The sequence below is a fragment of the Rana temporaria genome, chromosome 8 (genome assembly GCF_905171775.1).
Source record: "Rana temporaria chromosome 8, aRanTem1.1, whole genome shotgun sequence".
NCBI lineage: Eukaryota > Metazoa > Chordata > Amphibia > Anura > Ranidae > Rana > Rana temporaria.
In genome coordinates this window covers 128633693-128659901 of record NC_053496.1, presented here as the reverse complement: position 1 = coordinate 128659901, position 26209 = coordinate 128633693, and the positions used below count along the sequence as shown (strand labels likewise).

Below are 26209 nucleotides of genomic sequence, written 5' to 3'. Positions count from 1 at the left end.
TCCATTGTTCAGACTTTCACCCAAGCTTGTAAAAGTTAGAGATAGCTATTGTATTGGGAACTTGGTCATCTGAGCCAAATGTTCCTTCTTCACTGACTGAATGACTTCCATAAATAATCGTTACGATCAAACTTGAGGCCTAATGGCATTTTCATATTTTTGCTGAATAATATTGAATATATTATTATCTTCGCCAAAACCCATAACATATATATATATATATATATATATATATATATATATATATATATATATATATATATGTGTGTGTGTTAGAAGTGACAAGAAGCCGAATAGACTTTTCATGTGTCTTCTGCCAAAACAAAACTCTATTTTGCAGCAGTTTTATTTTTATGTTTAGCTCTGCTTTTAAAAAAAATAGTTTGTGCAGCACTTACATGTTATATCGCTTTTTATATTATTAAAGTCGTGTTTTCCTTTACGTTGTTATACTGTATCATCATAATGAGTAAGGCTACATGCTACAAGCCATGCATTTTATAAATCATAGTAAAACTGTGATTCAGGGCCCCATTAAATCAACATGTAACATGCACACAGACCATGGTTCACAGAACATATACAAACAAGCTCTTCCAGTTGATGAGCGTGCCATGGTAAAGAATACATTTGTGCAATCAGGAGAAAAGAGACAAGTAACCTTGAATAAGATCAGCTCCCAAGAGTTATAGGCCTGGTAGATTGCCGCTGCTGCTAAACCACTGCTTGTGAGTCACATTCTGGAACATATGTTTCCTAAATCTTAAAACCCAGTAATGACTGTAGCAGGAAATCCAAGCTTTGTCTTACATGAATGGGTGAGGGTTATGCATTTAATTTCTGCTATTGATTGCTTTCTTTGCATCACAAACGTTATAATATTATTAGATCGAAATATAAAAAGGTATTTCATAAAGGCCTCATTTATTAAACCTTTTTTCACATAATGAGTTATTTTTTGCAATAACAGCCAAAGAAATCCGGACAGTCACATGTTGCAAATTAACAATTGTTTTGACAAATAACACATTTGTAGTAGCTGAATTGAGCCAGAACTGTATTAAATTGCAAAGGCTCTAAAGGAACCAATTCCAATTTTTGCTTTCTGGATTTTCTCTACAGTGCAGAAATCAGCCAAACTATTGACGGACTATGATGTCTTACCAGCACTAGCGAGAATTCTGAAAACAAGTCAAACCTGTGCAGAAAAGGCAGCACAAGTGCTGGCAGAGCTGACAAAGAATGGTAAGCACTCTATTCTTTTAAATCGTAGTAATTGTATAACCAGGTCCGAACTTGCCATCATAGAGGAAGCTACACACAAGTCAAAGCATAAAGTTATTGTGTAAAGACAGAATGGCTGCCAAGCCTCCTACTGTGAGCACAACTAAAGTGATAGGCCCGGATTCACAAAGCACTTACGCCAACGTATTTCGAGATACGCCGTGTAAGTCTATCTATGCGCCGTCGTATCTATGCGCCGTGCCCACAATCTGAGATACACCTGAAAATAGGCTGCATACGACCGACGTAACTTTCCTACGCCGGCGTATCGTGGGTGCATATTTACGCTGGCCACAAGGGGTGCTCCCATTGATTTTCTATGCACATATGCAAATGAGGGAGATACGCCGATTCACAAACTTACTTGCGCCCGGCGCATAATATACACGGTTTGCGTAAGGCGTACGTCCAGTGTAAAGTTATTCCACATATAGGAGGCGCAACTCATGCAAAGGTATGGACCAGGGAACAGAGCCGTCGTATTTTACGTCGTTTACGTAGTACGTGAATAGGGCTGGGCGTAGGTTATGTTCACGTCGTAGGCAGTGATTCGTCGTATCTCAGGGAGTATTTCCGACGTGATTCTGCGCATACGCACAGCTCTTTGGTCTTCACCATAGTGGAGTTTGGAGCGTGACTGTTCGAGGTTGTGGACAGATGTCTTACTGATAACAAGTTCAAACAGGTGTCATTAATACAGGTAATGAGTGGAGGACAGAGGAGCCTCTTAAGGGCTCTTTCACAAGGGGCAGATCAGTAATGATTCACCTCCGTGTGTCCGTCAGCTCAGCGGTGATCCACCGTAAAATCCCCGCTGAGCCGTCGGCTGACAGGGCGGTCCCCCGCACACTGTGCCCTGTCTTTCCTCCGCTCTCCCCTATGGGGGGATCGATGAACACGGACCGCATGTCCCTGTTCACCCGATCAGATCCGCCAGACGGAAGAAAAATAGGATTTTCTTCCGTCTGAAAAATCAGAGCTTTGCGGAGGCGGGTGATTACGGGTGTCAGCGGATGGTCATCCGCTTACACACGCAAACACATAGGGACCAATGTATGTCCCGTTTTCATCCGCAACGGATGGATGAAAATGCGGACATACGGTCCGCACATGTGAAAGGGGCCTTAAGAAGAAGATACAGGTCTGTGAGAGCCAGAAATCTTGCTTGTTTGTAGGTGACCAAATACTTATTTTCCACCATAATTTGCAAATAAATTCTTTCCAAATCAGACAATGTGATTGTTTGGATTTGTTTCCACATTTTGTCTCTCATAGTTGAGGTATACCTATGATGACAATTACAGGCCTCTCTCATCATTTTAAGTGGGAGAACTTGCACAATTGGAGGCTGACTAAATACCTTTTTGCCCCACTGTGTATATATGTATGTGTATATATATATATATATGTTTGTGTGTGTGTATATATATATATATATATATATATATATATATATATATATATATCAATCGGTGTGTTACATCTACACATTACTCCTAATCTCCAAGAACCCACCATGAAAATACATTTTCTAGACAGGGCTTCCAGCAAACCTATACTAAAAAAATAACGACAAATAACAATAGGAATTCTAATAATAATAGTAACCCCCAGTGCAACACTTAGTAGGTTATAAAATATGTTAAAATGTTCTTTAAAGTACATTCTGGGTTTTTAGCCCCCAAGAAAAAACACATGCTGAAAAATGTTGTCTCCCTATTTCACAAAGAGGCACACTGAAACTAGTAGAGAAAAGTGAGCAGACAATTAAAGTTGTTGTAAACCTCTGACGTGAAATATGAACAAAGCATATCCCTCTGTAGTGTATACTTGTCTCAATCCAGAGCACTAATGCCCCGTACACACAGTCGGAATTTCCGCCAGCAAAAGTTTGAGAGCAGGTTGTCAATTTTTCAGTCGGAAAATCCGATCATCTGTAGCAGTTCCGACATGCAAAATTCCGACATATGCTCAGAATCAAGTACGAGACAGGAGCGATAGGTCTGGTAAAACTAGCGTTCATAATGGAGATAGCACATTTGTCACGCTGCAAATTCTGGGATCTTTTAATGCAGCGCATTCTTTTGTTATAATGCTAGAATAATGAAGTTGTTTTGCTGCTTATATTCACACAGTGAGTTCAGACAAACATATTTCTTTATTATTTCGTGTGACCTCATGAATAATCTTTTTTTTTTTTTTTTTTTAAAGCCAGATCTCCATAATAATGTTTAGAATAATTTTTTATAGTCATTTTTTTTTATCCAGATCTCCTGTTTTTTTTTGATTATTTAAAAAATATTTTCTAGTGTCCTCCATTTTTTTTTGGTGTGTTAACATTATTATCTTGTATTTTTAAACCTCAGGGTTTGTTGTCCCTTGTTAATTTGACTTTATATTTTTGAAATGTACCTGCCTACTCATAACCAAACTGTCCTCTTTAAGAAAAACACATAGGAAAGTATTTATTCTGGGTAACAAAATAAAGAGAAAGGCAAAACGCTGCAGAAACTGCTGGAATTTGTGAAGCCTTTGGACCCCAGGGCAGACATCAACTCTGTGGGGAAAAAAAATTGGTAGCTTGAGAAGTCCATATAATAGGGAGCCCAATCTGGTCCTGGACTCCCAGAGATCAGGAACAGCAGCAGAGACATGTATGTCCCCAGTCTGTGGTACTACAACAGCCTGTGTCTTCTGTCAGACTACACTAAAGCCAGGTCATCACTTTCTTGTGTTCCTTGCACCCTTCCCTGCAGCCTTCCCTGCAGCCTTCCTCGTAGCCTTCCTTGGAGGCTATGGCTCTGGAGGTGGACTTGTGGCAGGAGGAGGAGGATGGTCGAGCGCACATAAGTGCATGTTATCAGTCAGTTGGCCCCTCAACCCCTTACGAAGGGGCTGAAAAATAATTCCCTCACAGATGAGACATTGGCCCTCCTCCATTTTCTGCATTCTACCATGTATATAGCAGTCAAAGGCCTCTTCAGTGTCGGGGGGGGTTCCGAGGGCCTCACTAGCCTCCCTAATGAGGCCCAGTGCTGCCTCATCTACGTTCCTCCCCTTCCTGGCCCTTTTTGTTGTAAGGCGGAGGGGAGGCACCTGTGATTGGGTCAGGCCACTGGGCCCAGCCACCTCCTGGCTGCCACTGGGCCCGGCCACCTCCTGGATTCCACTTCCCCCCGCCTCCTCCTGGCTGCCACATTCCAGAGCCTCGTCCTGGCTGATGTCTTCCTGTGTCAGGACTGTTGCAAATTGAATGTTAATAAATAGAAAAGACTATCATTCTGATCCCAGCAGTTTTCATTATTGTCCCAATCATTTTTGGCCACTGCTGTCTATTGATATGTCAGACACTTTTTGATAAATCATTAATTTGTTATCAATAATAACATCTAGTTAATCTCAATAATTTTAGGACAATAAATATGGTAAAAAATACTATACCTGGCTCCAGCTGTGCTCCTCCACTTCTTCCAAGATGGAAGGCCCAGGTTGGTCCTCGGAAGCCTCAGCTGGGGTTGAGGGAAGGGTGGAGGGAAGTGTAGAAAGTGATTCCCTGACTTCAATCTGGTCGTCCAGAAACCACATTTTGTCTTAGTACCACAGACTGGGTAGATACATGTCCTCTGCTGCTGCTCCTGATGTTTGTGCTTCCAGGACCTTCTTACTCTCCTTCCTATACGTACTCCTCAAGTTACCAATTTTCTTATCCGCAAACACAATGTCTTCCTAGCTGCTTTATTATAATATAATAGGTTTTTAACCTCCCATAAATTCCACAGCTCCCTGTACCGGTCTATGAACCTGCCCATGAAGTCAGGGTCCTTAAACTGTTTCATATTTGCTGCAAGACAAAACACAAGACAAAAACACTAATGTCAGGCTAAACCCTCATAATCTTATCCCAATATAGGCCTCAATCTAGAAGCAGTATATGCCACTGATGATCCAAGTTAAAATGTTACCTTTGTTAGGACGATGGGCGCTTCCGTTACTCCTTCCTCCGCACAAAGAACGTAGGTACGACACATGCGTGTTAGCTTTATATACACTGCGCATGTGTGAAACTCTGCATATGTCGCTTGCCCCTAACGTTCTTTCTAGTATATTCCCCGCCGCTTCTCTTTCGGCACACAGTGGGAGAGACATGGCAGAGACACAGCAGGTGCGTAATTCCAGTAAGGAGGAGGAAAGCCCGGAGCCAGAAACGTCCCAATCCAGGAGGAGATATAAGGCCTCAAATATGCCCTTTGTAGAGATGGAGGAGATGATGGACATCTTGAAGAGGATCGACTATGATGGGAAGTATGGACCGTACACCAACCCTAATGTGTGAAAGTCCAAGATCATGTCTAAAGTTGCAACTCAAGAGAGGTGAGAGGACGGGGTTGCACCACCAAAACACATATATTGATCCCCCATGATGGGAGATAGCACATGTAGGCATGGGATCAGAAAGGAAATCCAATTTTGACTCCCAATTTGTGTGCATCTTAAAAATGTGGCTTTTACAGGGGTGACATCACCCCATCTAAGGAAGACAAGATCACCACATTTTTGACGTACTATAATGTCTGATATTGCCTTCACCTTTTCTACATTGAACTTTGTAAGTTCCAGAGTTATGTTATATTTTGAAACATGCCTGTTTATGCAAAAAAAATAAAAAATTAATGTAAAACTTTATAAATCAAAGATGTTGTTTTTTGGCCCAACATTTTTATAATGTACATGGGAATGTGCACAGAGTAAAACATTTTTTACTCAACAATGTGTGGCTTCTTCTTTTAATGTTCAATACCAGTTTTTGTATTAAGTTGGTGTTTACAGTGACAATGGGGATTTTTTTATAATGGCAAAACCACTTGACCCTACAAGTGCACTAGGAGTACCTAGGAGACAGTTAAAAGCAACGCAAGCAATAAATAAAATTCCAAATTTTATCAGATAATTTATTTATTTTTATTTTCGAAAAAAAAATGATACATTTTCTGGCATAGCAGTTGCCCCCTACACGTAAAATATTCGTCATATTTTTGGCACACTTCAGGGGCGTTTTGGGGGGGCAAGCCAGGATGGCCAGCTTCCAGGCCCGTCAGGCGATTTGAAGGAAGTCCGGCCTCAGGCCCAACTGTGGCAACATAATTAGTAGCATTTCGCCTTAAAAAGTTGTGAAGAACACAGCAAGCTAAAATGATGTCCAACCGGTAATTAAAATCCTCTTCTGCCGGGTGAGGGTCCTCTGGGTGATTGGCCTTATCACCTAGCCTGGGGGAGATTGTGCAGGCCAACACTGCCGCTATCCAGATGGAGGGTCGCCAGAACAGGCGCCTACAGCGCCAGAACAACGCCAGGCAGATGCGGATGCAGGCAGAGACCAATAGCGTGCTTACACGCATTGCCGTTGCCTTGGAGGGGATGCAGGAAACATCTGCCATTAGCTCCAGGAGCGACATCCCAGGGGATGAACCTCCTCATGATGCCCCACCCCTCCCCACCCGAGTCGTCGCCACAACAATTGAGGAGCTGCACCCTGGGCACGAGGCCTGGCCCACGAGAGGGCAAATGACTCTCCTGGGGTTCGATTGCAGCTCAGAGTATGAGCTTTTTTTTTTATTTGTGTGACGTGTACAGATGTATGTGCCATCCTCCTGTAAGGGCATGCCATGTCGGACAATGGCATGATCCCTATTTTTTTTTTTGTCACAGCACCATTGCACACGGTCAGGAGTGCAGAAGTGGTGACTGGACACCAGTTTGCAGGGTTTGCCCGGTGATGCTACGGTGTGACTGGTGTGTGAGTGTGTGACCAAGTTGTGACATTCCTGCCAGCAAGGCGTGTCACCTTGTTTCGTCGGGGAGAGGTTATCCCCACGACCGTGTGAATGTGGTATGAATGGACAGCAACATCATTGGGGCCTTGGCGTGGCGTTGCTGCTCCCAAGTCCCGCGCGGTGGACTTGGGCTAAACCAATGTGAGGTGGATGTGGTGTGTGTAAGTTAGGGACCACAGTGGTGTGCATGCGTGCATTGTCCGTGTGCCATGATGAATGTGCCTGTTTAACGTGCAAAGATGCGTTCCACGAGGCAACTCCTGATGGCTGTTCCTTCAGCAGACGGGGTAGCCTCAGTTAAGGGGGGACTGTGTGGCTCGGGGGTCAGGTCATCACATATGTCAATCTCCAGGCCCTTTCTCATGGCGTAGTTGTGCAGCACGCAACATGCACCGATGATCTGGCACACAAAGTTTGGGGAATACAACAGGGCCCCCCCCGGACTTATCCAGGCATCGGAAATGGGACTTCAGGATGCCAAATGTGCGCTCCACCACTGCACGGGTGCGTATGTGTGCAGCATTGTATCTTCTCTCGTCTCTGGTTTGGGGATTCCGGTATGGAGTCAGGAGATGGGGCCCAAGTGCATATGCTGAGTCACCTGTAAGGGAAAAGACAGGAGGATGCTAGTCGTACATGTGCCCCTCGTGAGGTCTGCATCATGGGGTCGGACAGTCATGCCTGACACCCATGTCACTCACCAACCAGCCAGCTGTCCCTGTACACTTTCTGTTCGAATTCTGTTGGAATGTTGCTTTGACGGTATATGTAGCTGTCGTGGCTGGCCCCTGGGTGTTTGGCACGGACGTGCCATATGAGGCATTGGGCATCGGCTATCACCTGTACCTTGATGGAATGCCACTGCTTACGATTGCGGTATATGTGCTCTGTGGCACAGGGGGGGCCGTAGTGCCACATGTGTGCAATCAATGGCCCCCACGGTGCGTGGGAATTCGGCAATTCTGTAGAAATCGTGCATTGCCTTCTGCCGCAGATGGTCATGGGTCGGTTTGATGATGTGGTGGGACATGCGTGTGAGGATTGCGGGGACGACCTGGTGCACACATCTGCTCATGGTGGATTGTGACATCCCAGACACGACTCCACTTGTACGTTGGAAAGATCCACTGGCGAGGAAATGGAGTGTTGCCAGTACCTTGACTAGTGGCTGCACTGCATGTGAGCGTTCTGTCTGGCTGGTGATTTCATCATGCATGGCTGTGGCTAATTTCAGGATGGCATCAGGGCTGAATCTGAAGATGCGGTTCACCTCCGATTCCCCCATGCCAAAGACGTTCATGCGCGTTCGGTATATCCTCTCCTGTGCCCTCCTCTGTGCCTGTGGACACAGTAGTGCAATGACCATGGCTGCCCCTGGCATGTTGGCATACAGATGTGTTGTCCTGCAAGTGTGGTTGCTCAGCTCGTCCGTAACGGTGCTGCTGCAGCTGCTCTCCAGCTGACCTGTGCACGTCTGTTGCCGGGTTGCACCTCCTTTATGGGGAATAACTTTGTGCCGGACATACAACTTACGCGCTCCCAGCGTAGCATGCGCCGGGCGCACGCACTTCGTGAATCACCGTATTTTCCTCATTTGCATATTTTAATGCCTAATCAATGGGAGAAGCAACATGCGTCCAGCCCATATTTGCGCCCACGCTACGCCGGCGTGTGCAAGATACGTCGGTGTAGGGTGGCCAGTTTTTAGGCGTATATTGGTTTGTGGGTCTGGCGCACACATACGCCGGCGCACATTTGCACTTACGTCGGCGTAACGAGATTTACGTTGGCGTAAGTGCTTTGTGAATCTGGGCCGACTTATGTAGCTGTGATGTTGTCTGAACCATTCCATGGGGGAGCCCAGCCAGGGTTCCCGCTGGGGTCTAAAAAAAATGGACTGATCTGGACTTGTGCTACCTTAACTGGACTCTGTGATGGATTATTGCAACCTCATGAGGATTTACTGCCACTCGTGGACTCTTGCTTTACTAAGGACTTAACACCTAATTCATGGGGCACATCAATATGAGCACTTAGAGAGCTTTGTGTAGGAATGTATACTGAAAGACATTTTAGTGAACTATTTGGGTTTACCTTTGACTACTTTAGTAAAAAAAACTTTTTTGTTCAGTCCAACTGCCTGGTCTGAAGTCTCTAAGACCCCTTTCACACTGGGGCACTTTGCAGGTGCTATAGCGCTAAAAATAGCACCTACAAATCACCCTGAAAGAGGCGCTCTTTTCACTCCAGAGCGAAAGCCTGAGGGCTTTCACACCCGAGCTGTGCGCTGGTAGGACAGTAACAAAAGTCCTGCTAGCCACATCATTGAGGCGCTGTAGGAGCGGTGAATACACTGCTCCTAAAGCGCCCCTGCCCATTGAAATCAATGGGCAGCACCGCCGAACCGCCGGGAAAGCTAGCGGTGGTTAAAAGCGCCCCCTTAGTGGCCGAATACCGCTGCAAAAACTAAGGTAAAGCGCCGCTAAAAAAATAGCGGCGCTTTGCCGCCGATGCTTCCACCGCCCCAGTGTGAAAGGGCATTAAAGAAGTGCATGTAAGGTGTATCACAAGAAAGGAACTGAAGGGATTAGAGAAGATACAGTACAGAAATCTAATAAGCAGAATGCTGTGCAGAGGAAGCTATGTTGCCATTGCTAAGGACTACTGTATATGTGTCACATGCAAATACAGCCAACCAGCCAGGAAACAAGTGACATGGCAGAGGTGATGGATATGCTCTGATAGTAAAGGAGTGGTGTGCTTGGCCCCTTCACTAGTGACCTGTTCTCCACATACTGGGACAGTACAGAGTACCTAGGGACCTAGCCTGGAGTTATGGGAGAGAGAGAGAGATGGAGACAGGCCCCAGGAAGAAGAACAAGCATGGAGTTATGTAAAAGTGTATTTCCTGTGTCTAATAGTAGCATACAGGACACTGTCACTGGGAGTGAGGTGACAGAACTGTTAAGTTGGTAGAGACATGCTCCATGGTACTGGCTCAGAAATGCTGCACACCTGGAGGGATATGTGTTCCCTAACAGTTGTGTATGAAGTGCTATGTGATAACAGTATAAGAAGTATGGATACGGATTACAAGGAGTTAATTGTGTAAGTGTACTGTCCACTTATAAAATTGGAGTATCACCTTAATGTTGATTTTACATAACCGCCCCTTCTGCCTATGGTTTAGGCATTAGTGAGTGCCGTTCCAGTGTCCCTGCTAGGATGCCTCAAACCCACCCTACACCCTGACCAGGACCGACAGGTCCCACTTTCAGAATACAGTGTCCTGGCAAGGGGGATTCCTCCATCTATCGCTTTTGTGGATAGAGGAATCTGTTAGTGTAGCCGTTTAGCTGCCAGGCTCAACCATAAAAATACCAAAAAAAAAACACAAAAACAAACTACCTACTATGACTATGATTCCTAGCCAACTAGGCGTATCCCTTTGTCTTATAGCAATTTTTGCCACGATCTCCAGATTGCACACTGGAGCCCTGTACACACGGCCGGGAATGCACTTTACCAATATAACACAGGAGCCAGTCAGAATGCTTATGCTTGTCTTACTTCAGTAAAGATAAATCTGATTTGATACTATACATAACTGCACTACAACCTACGTTGTTTACAGAATAATATATTTTGTGCATTACAAAGCCTGAATGAAATTTGACTTAAGCCTGGTACATACGATCAGATTTTCCACGGACTAAAGCCTCGTACACTCGATCAGATTTCCATCGGACAAATCCATGGAATTTTGTGCGAAGGGCGTTGGTTGTGAACTTGGTATGCATACAGACGGCAGAACTTTTTCAGCCAACATACACAAAACTACGGGCTAGATTCAGTAACACTTATGACGGGCGTATCAGTAGATACGCCATCGCAAGTCCGAATCCGCGCCGTTGCAACTTTAAGCGTATGCTCAAACTGAGATACGCTTAAATGTTGCTAAGATATGACCGGCATAAGTCTCCTACGCCGTCGTATCTTAGGGTGCATATTTACGCTGGCCGCTAGGTGGCGCTTCCGCTGATTTCCGCATAGAATATGCAAATGAGCTTGATACGCCGATTCAGAAACGTACGTGCGCCCGGCGGATTTTTTTACGTCGTTTAAGTAAGGCTTTTTCCGGCGTAAAGTTATGCCTGCTATATGAGGCATAGCCAATGTTAAGTATGGACGTCGGGACAGCGTCAAATTTTACGTTGTTTGCGTAAGTCGTTCGCGAATAGGACTTAGCGTAAATTACGTTCACGTCGAAAGCATTGACTATTTGCGACGTGATTAGGAGCATGCGCACTGGGTTACGTTCACGGATGGCGTATGCGCCATTAGTTAGTGACGTCATGTTTTATTTACATAAAACACGCCCACCTCTTTACAATTTGAATTAGGCGCGCTTACGCCGGCAGATTTACGCTACGCCGCCGTAACTTAGGGCGCAGGTTCTTGGTGAATACAGAACCTGCCTCACTAAGTTACGGCGGCGTAGCGTATCTGAGATACGCTACGCCCGCACAAAGTTACGGCGGGCTATCTGAATCTAGCCCTATGTGTTTATTCAGCTCTTTAGCACCACCATTTGGGAAACTTCTGCTAATGTTGTCTTATGGTTAGCATTGGTTCGGAGCATGCCTGTTTGTACTTTGGATTTTAGTCCGCCGGACTTGTGTACACACGATCGGATAATCCAACGGCACACATTTGTTGTCGTAAAATTTGAGAGAGTGCTATCCCATATTTTTTGACGGAAATTCCGACAACAATTGTCCGATGGAGCGTACACATGGTCAGATTATCCGACAACAGCCTGTCATCACACAATTCCCATCAGATAATCTGATCGTGTGTACGAGGCTTTACAGTGTATGTAATCTGCGGTCTGTTTTTAAACTCATCTTTATTTGTATGGCTTCATGTGGTAAACATTCATACTGAGGTTTATAAATGCCCATTTTCTGTGTGTAGAGGAAACGAGGAAACCCTGCATTGAAGCAGGTCTGGTGATGGCGCTGGTACCTTTGCTGCAGAGCTCAGATGAGGAGATGCTGCTTCACGCTGGCAGAGCCATTGGTCGCATCTGCTATGAAAACAGTAAGTGAAAAATGTATTTAAAATTCTGTATAAACTGAATTCATACAACTCTTCACAAACAACCTCATTGCTACATTTAAATGCCACGTAAATGTGATCTTTTTAAAAGCAGGTATACAAAAAATGAAGTATAAAACAAACAAAATAAGGATTGCATAAAAAAAAAAAAAATTGGATACGTTGTTAGGCGGTGTATTTATAATGCGTGTTTTCAGAAGCAGACACTCTGTGGGGGCTTTTTTTAACCAATGTATTGAGAAATGCAGCAGGAATATATGCAAAATAATCGTTTAGAAATAGAAGTTTGTAGTGATTTCCAATATAAAACCAGAAACACAAATGTGAAAGTCTTAACTTCTCAGCCCCAGAGGTCTTTAGGCCTTAATTTTCTGAGGAATTCCAGTCATAAAAAGTTTTTTTTTTTATTATTTAATAGCAGATGTCTACTGCAGGATTCTTGAAAACAACGTGCTAAAATGCGGCCTATCTCTGATAATGCCTATAGGGAAGCAAACAAGGGATAAAGAACTGTTTAGTAATTGCATGTTGTTCATTCACAATAAGCAGTGGTGGGCCAGCACCCAATATCTTCACAATAATTGCACTTGTCAGTGTAATCACAGCAAGAGGCATACACTAATATATTTTATTTTTGTTCATTTAAATGCGTGTAAAGTGTTAGGCTCCTTTCACACTGGGTCGGGAGGTGCGCTGATGGTATAGCGGCGATATACCGTCGGAATTGCGGCGAGTTTCGGCCGCTAGGGGTGCAGTTTTAACCCCCGCTAGTGGCCGAAAAAGGGTTAATGCCGCCGGCAATGCGCCTCTGCAGAGGCGCATTGCCATAGGTATTACCGCGGTTTCCCATTGCTTTCAATGGGAATGAGCGGTAACACACTGCTCCTTCACCGCTCCAAAGATGCTGCTAGCAGGACTTTTAGAGCGGTCCTGCTAGTGCACAGCTCTAGTGTGAAAGCCTTTCACACTGAGTGTGCAGGGCAGGAGTTTTTCAGGAGGTATTAAAGCGCTATTTTTAGCGCTAAAATGCCTGAAAAACTCCTCAGTGTGAAAGGGGTCTTAGAGACCATTAAAAATAGATAATAGTGGGCTTCACTACTTGCAACAACCCCAGATGTAACCCACTGGATTCACTGAACAGAGAAATGAAAAAAAAAAGCTTTCTTTAAAGCCCTGTACACACGACCTGGATTCCCGGCGATAAAAAGTCTGCCGGGAATCCCAGGGGAAAACCGAGAACCAGCTCAGTATCTTTCCCCCTGTACACACCAGAGGTTTTCCCATCAGGAAAACTGCGATGAGAGCTTTGGCTAGGAATCACGGCCGTGTGTATGCTCCACCGCAGTGTTTCCCATAGGGAAACTGCCGGCAAAAAGACCATCAGGAAAACTGCCATGGAGCATACACACGACTAGTTTTCCCAGGCTGTCATGGCAGTTTTTCCGACGGGAAAACTGGTCGTGTGTACGAGGCATAAGTGATACAGAAAAAAATCATCCCCCTGCAGGTTAATATCATTATGTGCTAGTATGCACAGCATACTAGCATATTATGAAAGACTTACCTATAACACAGATCCCTCCAGTGGCACGCTGTCACTGCTGACAGGGATTCAATCATCACCCAGTGATCTTCCTTCTGGGTTTGTTTGCTTCGGCTGTTTGAATAGCTGAAACGCAAAGATGTCACTCTCACACATGCGCGCCCGAGTCACGATCGCAGCACAGCACTCTCAATGGATGACACACTTGAGTGTGCCGTCCATTCTGAGTGAGGTGTGCATGCGCCAGTGATGCCACTGGCTGCTACAGATGTATATACCTCCTAAACGGTGTACATTTAAGAGATATTAACTGTGCCTACAGGTAAGTCTTATTATTTGCTTACCTGCATGTACAAGTTAAAAGCAGAGTTTACTATCGCTTTAAGAGAAAAATGGAGGCTGTCGCTGCTGACTTCTTATTTTAAAATGTTAGTTGCCTGGCTGTTATTTGAGTCACTAACCCCACAAAAGCATGCAGATAATGACTTCTGACTGTACGCCACCTTCCATGATCTGCATATTTGTTCCATGTCATTGACTGAGACATTATTAAAAGAAAGGAAGAGAGTGCCATAAGTCTCTGAGTAGTCCAGTATAGATGTATTACTCTGTTTAAAAAATCAGTAGGTAAAGCCAACATGTTTCAAGGGCTCACAACTCCCCCTCATCAGCGATTGTGTTCACAGTCATAGTAGAAAAAATACTGGACAATGAAAACAAAGGCTCAGGGATTAAAATGATGATAGTAAGGGCAGGGGTTGGTGCCTGTACTGTTATAATTCGAATCCTTGATTCTTTGTTCTAATTATCCAGTATTTCCTACTATTGCTACCAGCACACGCCCTGATAATGGGGGGGTTATGAGCCCTCGAAACATGTTGACTTTACCTATGGAACTTTTCTTTAAATTCATATATCTATATGTAGCATTACCCCCATTGGATCTGCTGGATTTTTGGGCGGCGTGTTACCTCGTGGCTCCTCCGAAATTCCTAGGAGTCAATATTGCATATAGCATGTAGTAGAAGTAAAGGAATGTCCAGACAGGTGCTCTTTGCTGTACTCTTTATTACCCAGCCGGGTAAAAACAGTAAACTTGTTGTGAGGAAAGTAAAGTTGAAAAAGATAGGAGAATAGCAGATTCAGGCGTAATGATAGGAAACAGTACTGCTCCCAAACGTAACACTTCTCTTCACCACCTGCCGGAATGGGTTTAGTGTACCCGGACAGGCCTCTCACTGACCTGGGAGTCGGAGTGTCACTCGGACAATTATAGGAATAAGTCTCTGCCACAGACCCTCCTTGGTGAACTTGAACTTGGGAGAAAGTCTCTGCCACAGACCCCTCTCAAAGAGCCTCAGAAGATACCTCTGCCACAGGTCCCCTCTGGGTTGAATTATTGGAGATATGTCTCCTTAATTGAAATACGTCTGGATCTCCTTCAACTTGCCGTGGTGATCAATCCCTCGGTGTCCGGCTACCTTGATGCCCGGCTACCTCGATGTCTGGATCTCCTTCAACTTGCCGCGGTGATCAATCCCTCGGTGTCCGGCTACCTTGATGCCCGGTGGTTTATTCAGTGGCCCTTTTGGACCGCCAGCCTCTCAATGGCGCTCCTCAGACCGACTTCCCACCGAATAGCAATACAGCTTGGGATCTTCAAGAATGGGAACCCAGTCACTCACTGGATCCCCGTCGCTGTTCAGATGCTCCGGGTCAGCATGGCCCCCGGAACCAGGAACACCGCCAGGTCAGGTAGGCCATAACGTCGGGGCACCGTGATGTGGCCACCCTAAAGGTGGGTGCCACACTGGACGAAAAAGAACCAAGAACCAATGGCGTCTGTCCCATAAATACCCCTCCCAGCATGCACAGCGAGGACAAACCCCCGTGATTGGCTGCTGGGAAGAGCACCCAAACCTTGACTCCACTGCTGCCACCTGCAGCACCGGGGCTGGAAGAACACCCCAGTACAGCAGAATGGACTCACAGCACAGCCAAGCTGAGACAAAGGCCCGCATTTTGCTACTAACAATCTGGATCAGAGTTTAACTACACTCTGATCTGCACATAAATTTAGCTAGCACCAGTACTGTAAGGTACATAGGAGCTACACATACTAAACTACTTATAGACTTGTGATGCTCTCAACCTTTACACTTTTATTGGATTGCTTTGGTGAGCCATGGGGTTTTCCTGTAAGATAGGGAGGTGCCTCTTTAGACCTGGAATTATGCCAGATCATATTTAACTTTGAGCCCAGCATTCCACCAGCACCCATTTTAATAAAGTATTTGGGATGAGCAAAATAGAGAGTTTTTATTTCCCCAAAATATTCTCTAAACCCTGGAGATTTCAGCAAAAGCGGTAGTAAAGCGCAGGAACGAAGAAAAAAATATCTGGCCCTGGGCAGTTTGAGTCATAATGTGCTAGTATTCACTGCATACTAGTATATTATGACAGACTTAAAGCGGGGGTTCACCCTAAAAAAAATTCCAACATTGCATGGAGCCAACCTATGAGACTTGCTTCCGACCGGCGCATACTGCACGTCACGAGTTGCCAAAAGAAGCCGAACGTCGGTGCGGCTCTATACGGCGCCTGCACACCGACGTTCGGCTTCTTTCGGCAACTCGTGACGGCAGTATGCGCCGGTCGGAAGCACGTCAATCACAGCCTGTAATTAGGAACGCCCACTCCCGCGGGGAAGCCGGGGGTGAAAATAGCCCTAAAATGGTATGTACGCCAAAAAAAAAAAAACAGCATAGTGTCGGTCTCATAGGTCGGCTCCATGCAATGTTTGAATTTTTTTTTAGGGTGAACCCCCGCTTTACCTGAAAACTAAGCCCTACAGCTGCACTCTGTAGGAGCTTCCATATTCTTCCTTCTGGGTTTGAGGGCTTCAGCGATATGAATGAGGTCACTCCCAGGCATGCGCATGAGAGTCACTGTTTATGACACAGGGCTCTGAAGGAATGGCATGTGTAGGCTGTACCTTCGAGTGCATGAGCCATTGACATCACTGGCTGCTTTTAAAGTAAACATCTCCTAAACGGTGCACGTTTAGGAGATATTTACTGTACACTACCTATAGGTAAGCCTTATTGTAGGCTTACCTATAAGTAACAATCAGTTTACTCCCATTTAAGTTTCGCCATTTTAGAAAAATGCATTGAAGAAGGCAAAACCAAGGTTTTAGGGGGCAATGGGCTTTAACGTCCAAATGTACTCTTTAAAAAAAATGTTTAACCTTAGATTGATGCTCATTTTGTCTAGGGGAATCGGGTAGTTTTTTTAAAATCAAAGCCGTACTTACCGTTTTAGAGATGCATCTTCTCCGCCACTTCCGGGTATGGTCTTCGGGACTGGGCGTTCCTACTTGATTGACAGGCTTCCGACAGGCTTCCGACGGTCGCATCTATCGCGTCACGAGTAGCCGAAAGAAGCCGAACGTCGGTGCGGCTCTATACGGCGCCGACGTTCAGGTACTTTCGGAAAATCATGACGCGATAGATGCGACCGTCGGAAGCCTGTCGGAAGCCTGTCAATCAAGTAGGAACGCCCAGTCCCGCAGCCCATACCCGGAAGCGGCGGAGAAGATGCATCTCTAAAACGGTAAGTACGGCTTCGATTTAAAAAAAACGACCCAATTCCCCTTGACAAAATGAGCATGAATCTAAGGTTAAAAATTAACATTTCCGGGTGAACCTCCACTTTAATGAGAATCAATATTTATGTAGCCAAAACTAGGTAAATCAGATTCAACACTCCAGTCTTCTCCTGGGTTGAATTACTCAGTGACATTCAACCCAGTTCCTGTGAGCACAGGGCATACCTCCCCTTGGGAGTATTTCATCAATCCTTCCTGGGCTCATAGGGGATTGCTGACACCAGTCTTTGCAGTTTTCAGGACTCGCCCACCACAAAGGAAGAAAGAGGACCAATGACCTCTTATGAATCAAGAGAGGATTCATGGAAAAAAGGTAAGGGTACAAAAAAAGTAGCAACGGGGGATATAAAAGCTAAGGGTGGTTTTTCACAGAAGCTCCTGAGGGTTAATGAATATCCTCCATTCAACTACCCAGGTCCCTTTCATTGTCCCAATGGCCCTCAGTAGCCTCATTAGTTAACAGACAGAAAACACAGACAGCGAAAAAATAAGATATAAAAAGCTTAACGCAACTGTACACAAATAATTGAAACAAAGAATTGCCTTTGGATAATTTCACTGTAAAATTTCACCACAATGACTTGGCCCGTTCCAGGACAATTTCAAAGGTAAAGGGTCAGCATAACATCCAGGCTCCTAGTATTTTCAGAAGGAAGTCAACAAAAGCAGTCCATTTATTCCTCTAAAGAAAGATAACAATACCAAAAATAAAAGCAGTAAAATGCAGTTTTGCAGAAAGTTATTGTATTTTAACAGAGTGAAGTAAATTTAAAGATAAAATGACAGTAACTTATTTTGGACATAGACTGTCTTGGTCTAAGATACAGAGCATTAAAAAGGATGAATTTTTATTTTTTACTATACAGTTATAGATTTATATAATTCATTTTTTTCATTGTGAAGTTATACATTCATTTGATAGCATATGATAGCCCAATGCAGCTAGCATAAAATATACATTTAGTGTAGTATACAAAAATAAAACTGAATCATGAAGACCTTGCAAAAACCTAAACTGGCTAAGCATACACAACCCATCAGAATTGACATTGCATTGATTTTTCATCATTACATTGGGTGTAAAATATATACTAAATATTTACATTTCTTTCAGATGAGCTACAAGAACAACTGGTCGGGATGGATGTCATCAATTCACTGGTCAGGATGCTAAGTAATTTTCCAGAAAATGATCCGCTGGTGCGTGTGGGTCTTTTGGCCTTGTCCAATCTGGCGGACCTAGGTTAGAGTCTTCGCTCAGCCTGAAAATTATCAAATTATTAATTTGTAGTTTGAAAGCAAACATTTATGAAACCTATGTTGTTGGAGGAGGGACAACCAGGGAGGACCCTCAAATGTTTGGACAAAAATGTCCGGTACTTCACCCTTCCAGATAAATTGCACAAAAGGACCCTATAGATTGGTATAAAGGACTTTGACGGTATAACTTGATTAAAAAGGTATCAAACGTGTTATATAGGCATTAAAATCATTGAAACACATAAACAAAACATGACATAACACATAATTCCTTGTACAAGATTATATTTCTACTACACAGTGAGTGTGAGACTAATGTACATGCAATCAGAATTTCCTATGAAAAAAGTCAGATGTTTTTTTTTCATCTGATATTCCAACCGTGTGTGGGCCCCATCAGACTTTTTTCCATCGGAGTTTAGAAATACTGTAGAACATGTTTTATTTTTTCAGATGGAAACAAATCCTATCAAATTCCGATCGTCTGTGTTATTCACTCTTGAGAAGAGGAGATTAAGGGGAGATATACAGTCGTATGCAAAAGTTTAGGAACCCCTGACAATTTCCATGATTATCATTTATAAATATTTGGGTGTTTGGATCAGCAATTTTTTATTTTGATCTATCAAATAACTGAAGGACACAGTAATATTTCAGTAGTGAAATTAGGTTTATTGGATTAACAGAAAATGCGCAATATGCATCAAAACAAAATTAGACAGGTGCATAAATTTGGGCACCCCAACAGAAAAATCACATCAATATTCAGTAGAGCAGAAATAACAGCCTCTAGACACTTCCTATCGCCTGTAATGAGTGTCTGGATTCTGGATGAATGTATTTTAGATAATTTCTCCTTACAAAACATCTCCAGTTCAGTTTGATGTTTGCCGAGCATGGTCAGCCCGCTTCAAATCACCCCACAGATGTTCAATGATATTCAGGTCTGGGGACTAGGAGGGCCATTCCAGAACATTGTACTTATTCCTCTGCATAAATGCCCGAGTAGATTTTGAGCCGTGTTTTGGGTCGTTGTCTTGTTGAAATATCCAGTCCCGGCGTAACTTTAACTTTGTAACTGATTCCTCAACATTATTCTCAAGAATCTGCTGATATTGAGTGGAATCCATGCTACCCTCAACTTTAACCAGTTTCCCAGTATCGGCACTGGCCACACAGCCCCACAGCATGATGGGTCCTCCACCAAATTTTACTGTGGGTAGCAAGTGTTTTTCTTGAAATGCGGTTTTCTTTTGCCGCCATGCATAATGCCCCTTGTTATGATCAAATAACTCAATCTTTGTTTCATCAGTCCACAGCACCATACTCCAAAATGAAGCTGGCTTGTCCAAATGTGCGTTTGCATACCTCAAGCGACTCCGTTTGTGGCGTGTGTGCAGAAAAGGCTTCTTTCGCATCATTCTCCCATACAGCTTCTCCCTGTGCAAAGTGTGCGGAATTGTGGAAGGATGCACAGTGACACCCTCTGCAGCAAGTTGATGTTGCAGGTCTTTGGAGGGGGTCCGTGGGCTGTTTTTGACCTTTCTCACCATCCTTCACCTTTGCCTATTCAATATTTTATGTGCCTGCCACTTCTGGCCTAACAAGAACTGTGCCTGTGGTCTTCCATTTCCTCATTATGTTCCTCACAGTGGACACTGATAGCTTGTATCTCTGCGATAACTTTTTGTAGCCTTCCCCTAAACCATAATGTAGAACAATCTTTGTTTTCAGGTCATTTGAGAGTTGTTTTGAGGCCCAAATGTTGCCACTCTTCAGAGGAGAGTCAAAGAGAACAACAACTTGCAATTGGCCACCTTAAATACCTGTTCTCGTGATTGGATGCACCCATCTATGAAGTTCAAGGCTTAATGAGCTCACCAAACCAATTGTGTGATCCAATTAATCAGCGCTAAGTAGTTACAGGTATTCAAATCAACAAAATGACAAGGGTGCCCAAATTTATGCACCTATCTAATTTTGTTTTGATGCATATTGCGCATTTTCTGTTAATCCAATAAACCTCATTTCACTACTGAAATATTACTGTGTCCTTTAGTTATTTGATTGATCAAAATGAAATTGCTGAACCAAACACCCCAATATTTATAAATGATTATCTTGGAAATTGTCAGGGGTTCCTAAACTGACTAATTTTTTGGATGTTACATATCAGATAATCAACCGTAACACGCACGTTGGCGATTTAAGCCTTGATGACCTATGGATGAGGCCCTTTTTGGACTACCCCATTAACCAAAGTGAGTTGGTAACAGCTGGTCATAGGATAAATAATGTTTGATACTGCTTATGCTGATGTTTACATATACTGAGAGCTTGACTGTAATTTGCTTTCCTGAAGAAGCGGGCAGTGACCTGTGAAATGTGACTGCGTTGGAAGTCATAGCAAGCCATTCATCACCTGACCTCAATAGGATTGATGATTCAGTCTCACACTGTGTAGTAGAAATATATCCTTGTACATGGAATTATGGATATGTCATGTTATGTCATGTCTTGTTTATGTGTTTCAATGATTTTAATTAGTATATAATACATTTTTGTATTGAAAAAAAATTGTCAAAATTGTCCGATGTATCCTCCATAATGCCGCAGTCACGAAAAAAATCTCTGATCGCCACCATTAGTAATGAAAAAAAAAAAATATTAATAAAAATGCAATAAAACTATCCCCTATTTTGTGAACGCTATAAATTTTGCGCAAACCAATCGATAAACGCTTATTGCCAAAAATAGGTAGAAGAATACGTATCGGCCTAAACTGAGAAAAATATTTTTTTTTATATCTTTTTGGGGGAATATTTATTATAGCAAAGGTAAAAAAAAATTTTTTTTTCAAAATTGGCGCTCTGTTTTTGTTTATAGCGCAAAAAATAAAAAACGCAGAGGTGGTCAAATACCACCAAAGGAAAGCTCTATTTGTGGGAAAAAAAGGACGCCAATTTTGTTTGGGAGCCACGTTGCACGACCGTGCAATTGTCAGTTAAAGCGACGCAGTGCCGAATCGCAAAAACTGGCCAGGTCCTTTACCTGCGTAATGGTCCGGGTCTTAAGTGGTTAAATAGGGGTATAAGATTAAAGGGGGCAGAATACAAATGCATGTCACACATTTCAGAAGAAAACCAGTTATGCCGTGTACACTCGATCGGACATTCCGACAACAAAACCGTGTCTTGCATACACACGGTCACACAAATGTTGTCGGAAATTCCGAACGTCAAGAATTCAAAACACTATGATAAGCCGAGAAAAACGAAGTTCAATGATTCCGAGCATGTGTCGAATTGATTCCGAGCATGCGTAGGAATTTCTGTGCGTCAGAATTGCATACAGACGATCGGAATTTCCGACAAGAACTTTTGTTGTCGGAAAAATTGAGAACCAGCTTTCAAACATTTGTTATCTGAAATTCCGATAGCAAATGTCCGATGGAGCCTACACACGGTCGGAATATCCGACCAAAAGCTCACATCGAACATTTGTTGTCAGAAATTCCCAACCGTGTTTACGTGGCATAAGAGTCTGCAAAAGACTTGATACGGGGCGGAGGTTCACCTTCCAGCAGGACAATGACCCTAAACATACAGCCAGAGCTACAATTGAACGGTTTAGATCAAAGCATATTCATGTGTTAGAATGGCCCAGTCAAAGTCCAGACCTAAATCCAATTGAAAATCTGTGGCAAGACTTGAAAATTGCTGTTCACAGATGCTCTCCATCCAATCTGACAGTGTTTGAGCTATTTTGCAAGGTAGAATTGGCAAACATTTCACTCTCTAGATGTACAAAGCTGGTAGAGACATCCCCAAAAAGACTTGCAGATGTATTTGCAGCGAAAGGTGGTTCTACAAAGTATTCACTCTTGGTGGTGAATACAAATGTGCACCACACTTTTCACATATTTATTTATAAAAAAAAAAAATTGAAAAACATTTATTATTTTCCTTCCACTTCAGTTATGTGCCTCTTTGTGTTGGTCTATCACAAAATCCCATTGACATACATTTACGCTTTTGGTTGTAACATGACAAAATGTGGAAAATTTCATGGGGTATGAATACTTTTTCTAGACACTGTATAGTAGCAATAATGACTAAATTAATCATTATAGCCTACCTCTGAAATGATCAAGGCTTGTTGGTAGGTTGCCTTAGGGCTCTTTCACACGTCAGCTCAGTTTTTTAGATCAGTTTTTTTTTCATCAGTTGATCCGTTTTTCCATCAGTTTTTCGTCCGTTTTTCGTCTGTTTTCCGTCAGTTTTTCCATCCGTTTTTTCATCCGTTTTTTTTTTTTTGGGGGCTTTTTACATATTTTGATGAAAAACGGATGTTAGCGGATCGGATGGTAAACGGATCATCCGCTAACGTCCGTTTTTCGTCCGTTCCGTTTTTTTGACCGAAGAAAAATAGGGTTTTCTTCCGTCCAAAAAAATGAAACTTAACGCAGACGGATGCTAACGGACGTTAGCGGATGCTCATCCGCTAACGGACGTTAACCCATAGGGAAGCATTGCGGTCCGTTAACGGACGCCCAAAAAACGGACGAACGGAACGGACGTGTGAAAGAGCCCTTAATCTGTTTTCTGGGGGGGGGGTTTCAGTTTTTTTTGCAGCTAAAAGGAACTAACGAGCAGTTTTCACTGCTTTGAAAGTGCTTGACTGGTCTCCTCTCTCCACTCACCAACCAGTATCAGTAATATGAATCAGAAAAACGTATTCCTAAAGTGTTACTAAACCCCCAACAGTAAAATCCGTCTGTATATGCAGTAAAGCATGCTTGTTATACTCATTGTGAAAGCTAAGGGGTTAATCCCCTGCGTTGTGTTAAAAGGCTGTTTGATCCTCTCTTCTCGAATCCCCCCTTCTTCACGGTCCTCAAACCGTCTTCTGATAGAACAGAGCCTAAGGGACAAGCTGCACATGCTCAGTTTGGTGTGTATTGCCAGAGGTTTTTCTTAGGAGGGTGCATGTGATCAGCACAGGGCCAATCCATACTGTCCAGACAGAGGGTCAGGGTTCCTGCAGCCTCATAGGACAATCAGGGGAGAATAAAAGCTCCTCCTGAAATCTTTAACCGAACATTGATAGAAGTGGCAAGACTGCTCTAACTACTGATGAGAAAAAAGTATTTAGCAGGTTATATTTACTAAAATAATTGCTTTTCCATGTTCTGTGTACTGTGGGAGTCCAGATATAGTGAATACAGGGTCCTGGGTTTAGTAACACTTTACGTATTCACCAGACCGCAGATTGTACTTCAAGCACACCTTACTAGAACATGTCTATATCATTTCTAAATACATAGCATAAACATTTCCCCACAGCAATGCGTCATATATTTATTGATTTTCTTTTAGAATATCGTTGTGTCTTGGAAAACGAGGAACCTATTATAAGCAAGATTGATTTTAATAGAGTTTTTCATTATGCAGTTTACAGTCACACAGTACAATTTACCAACTAATCTAATTTTTGGACCTAAGGCAATAATGTTTACCCTAACATTCCACATAACACAAAGTCATTAAAAAATGCATGTAGGATATACACCTTCGCTACAAAGACAGTTTGACAATTTAGTTGCTCATAATTGCATAGTGCGTGTAACTTTTATTCATAATTTCATCAGAAAAATAAGTCAACTATCAAGTTTAACCACTTGCTTACTGGGCACATAAACCCCCTTCGTGCCCAGGCGAAATTTCAGCTTCCGGCACTGCGTCGCTTTAACTGACATTTGCGCGGTCGTGAGACGTGGCTCCCAAACAAAATTGACGTCCTTTTTTCCCCACAAATAGAGCTTTATTTTGGTGGTATTTGATCACCTCTGCGGTTTTTATTTTTTGCGCTATAAACAAAAAAAGAGCGACAATTTAAAAAAATATATATATATTTTTTACTTGTTGCTATAATAAATATCCCACTTTTTAAAAAAAAAAAAAAAAAATTTTCTCAGTTAAGGCCGATACGCATTTTTTTACGTATTTTTGTAAAAAAAAAAAAAAAATCGCAATAAGCGACTGGTTTTCGCAAAAGTTATAGCGCCTACAAATGGGAAACAGAATTATGATTTTTTTTATTATTTTTTTTTACTAGTAATGGCGGCGATCTGCGATTTTTATTGGGACTACGATATTGCGGTGGATATATCGGACACTTTTGACACAAATTTGGGACCATTCACATTTATACAGCGATCAGTGCTATAAAAATGCACTAATTACTGTATAAATGTGACTGGCAGGGAAGGGGTTAACACTAGGGGGTGAGGAAGGGGTTAAATGTATTCCCTGGGTGTGTTCTAACTGTGTGGGGGGAGGGGGGTGACTGGGGGAGGTGACCGATGCTGTGTCCCTATGTAGGGGCACAGATCGGTCTCCTCTCCTCTGACAGCACGTGGAGCTCTGTGTTTACACACAGAGCTCCACGTCCCTGCTGTGTTACCGACGATCATGTGTACCCGGCGGACATCGTGGCCGCCAGGTACACGCATCGGCTCTTCAGCGATGCGCCGGGACAGTGTTTACCCGCTGCGCGCCCACCAGAGGCGCGCGCGGGTAATGCATTTTAAATGACGTCCAAAGACGTCCACTTGGCACTTGAGAGCCGCGCTGTTGACGTCTTTTGTCAATAGCGCGGGTCTCAAGTGGTTAAAGAGACATCTACTAGGGCAATAACATTTATACTACACAATTTCATACATTCCATTTTTTTCCTAATGTTCATCATGGGGGGATGCAGCTTCTGACATTTGGGTGTATCTAAGTCCAGTTTTGACTTGGTCCCCTTACACAAGGGACAGCCTCGGTTGGAGTCCGCCTGCTCAGCGGAGAATCTGTCCTCTGATCCCTGCTGGGCAGGTGGATGGTCCAGAGCAGACACACACACACACACACAGCCTGCTCTCCTCCATGGGCATTATATGTAAAAGCACTGCCTGTCCGTTTACACCCAACTGTCACCCAGATAGCAAGGATAACTTGCCACACATTTTTGGCAGTGTTGAATTGTAAATCTGTTAACTTGCTGCACATTTTCACTGGTAAGTTGTACACTTGCAGAGCACTTGAAGCAAAAATTCTAGTTGACACTTTTCTAATGTGTAGCAAATTTGCAAGTCTCTAGCAAGAGCAAAGTTGCAACGGTGAGTCTATGGCAAGAGCTCTGCAAGTCTACAGCATTAACATTTTGCCACAGTGCCCCCTGTGGTGGAATGACTTTTGCACAACATAACTGAACCAAAACTTGCAGCAGACTTGGAGAATTTTTGCAAAGAAAGTTGATCTGAAGTCATGCAATGCGGACGTGCTGCAATTGTGCTACAAACTTGTGAAGCCTGGAGAGTCTAGGAATAGCTTAGCAAGTCATTTTCAAACTTGCAGCTTAATTACTTGCTATCTGGGCATCCAACATGCCAGACGGATGGGGAATGGATCCCCATACTTCTGTTTCTAGCAGATAGGATCGAATGTCAGCAGG

At 43.4% G+C, this 26209-nt stretch overlaps 1 protein-coding gene across 2 annotated transcripts in view; it reads left to right on the top strand.

Annotated features, from left to right (window-relative positions):
• Positions 1-26209, top strand: part of LOC120909074 (rap1 GTPase-GDP dissociation stimulator 1-like) — a 250748-nt gene that overhangs the window by 150290 nt on the left and 74249 nt on the right. For both annotated transcript variants that reach the window (XM_040320718.1, XM_040320717.1), the window contains exons 3-5: positions 1123-1245; positions 12093-12218; positions 18564-18692. In XM_040320718.1, coding sequence (XP_040176652.1) covers positions 1123-1245; positions 12093-12218; positions 18564-18692 — 378 coding nt within the window. The remainder of the gene's footprint in view (positions 1-1122; positions 1246-12092; positions 12219-18563; positions 18693-26209) is intronic.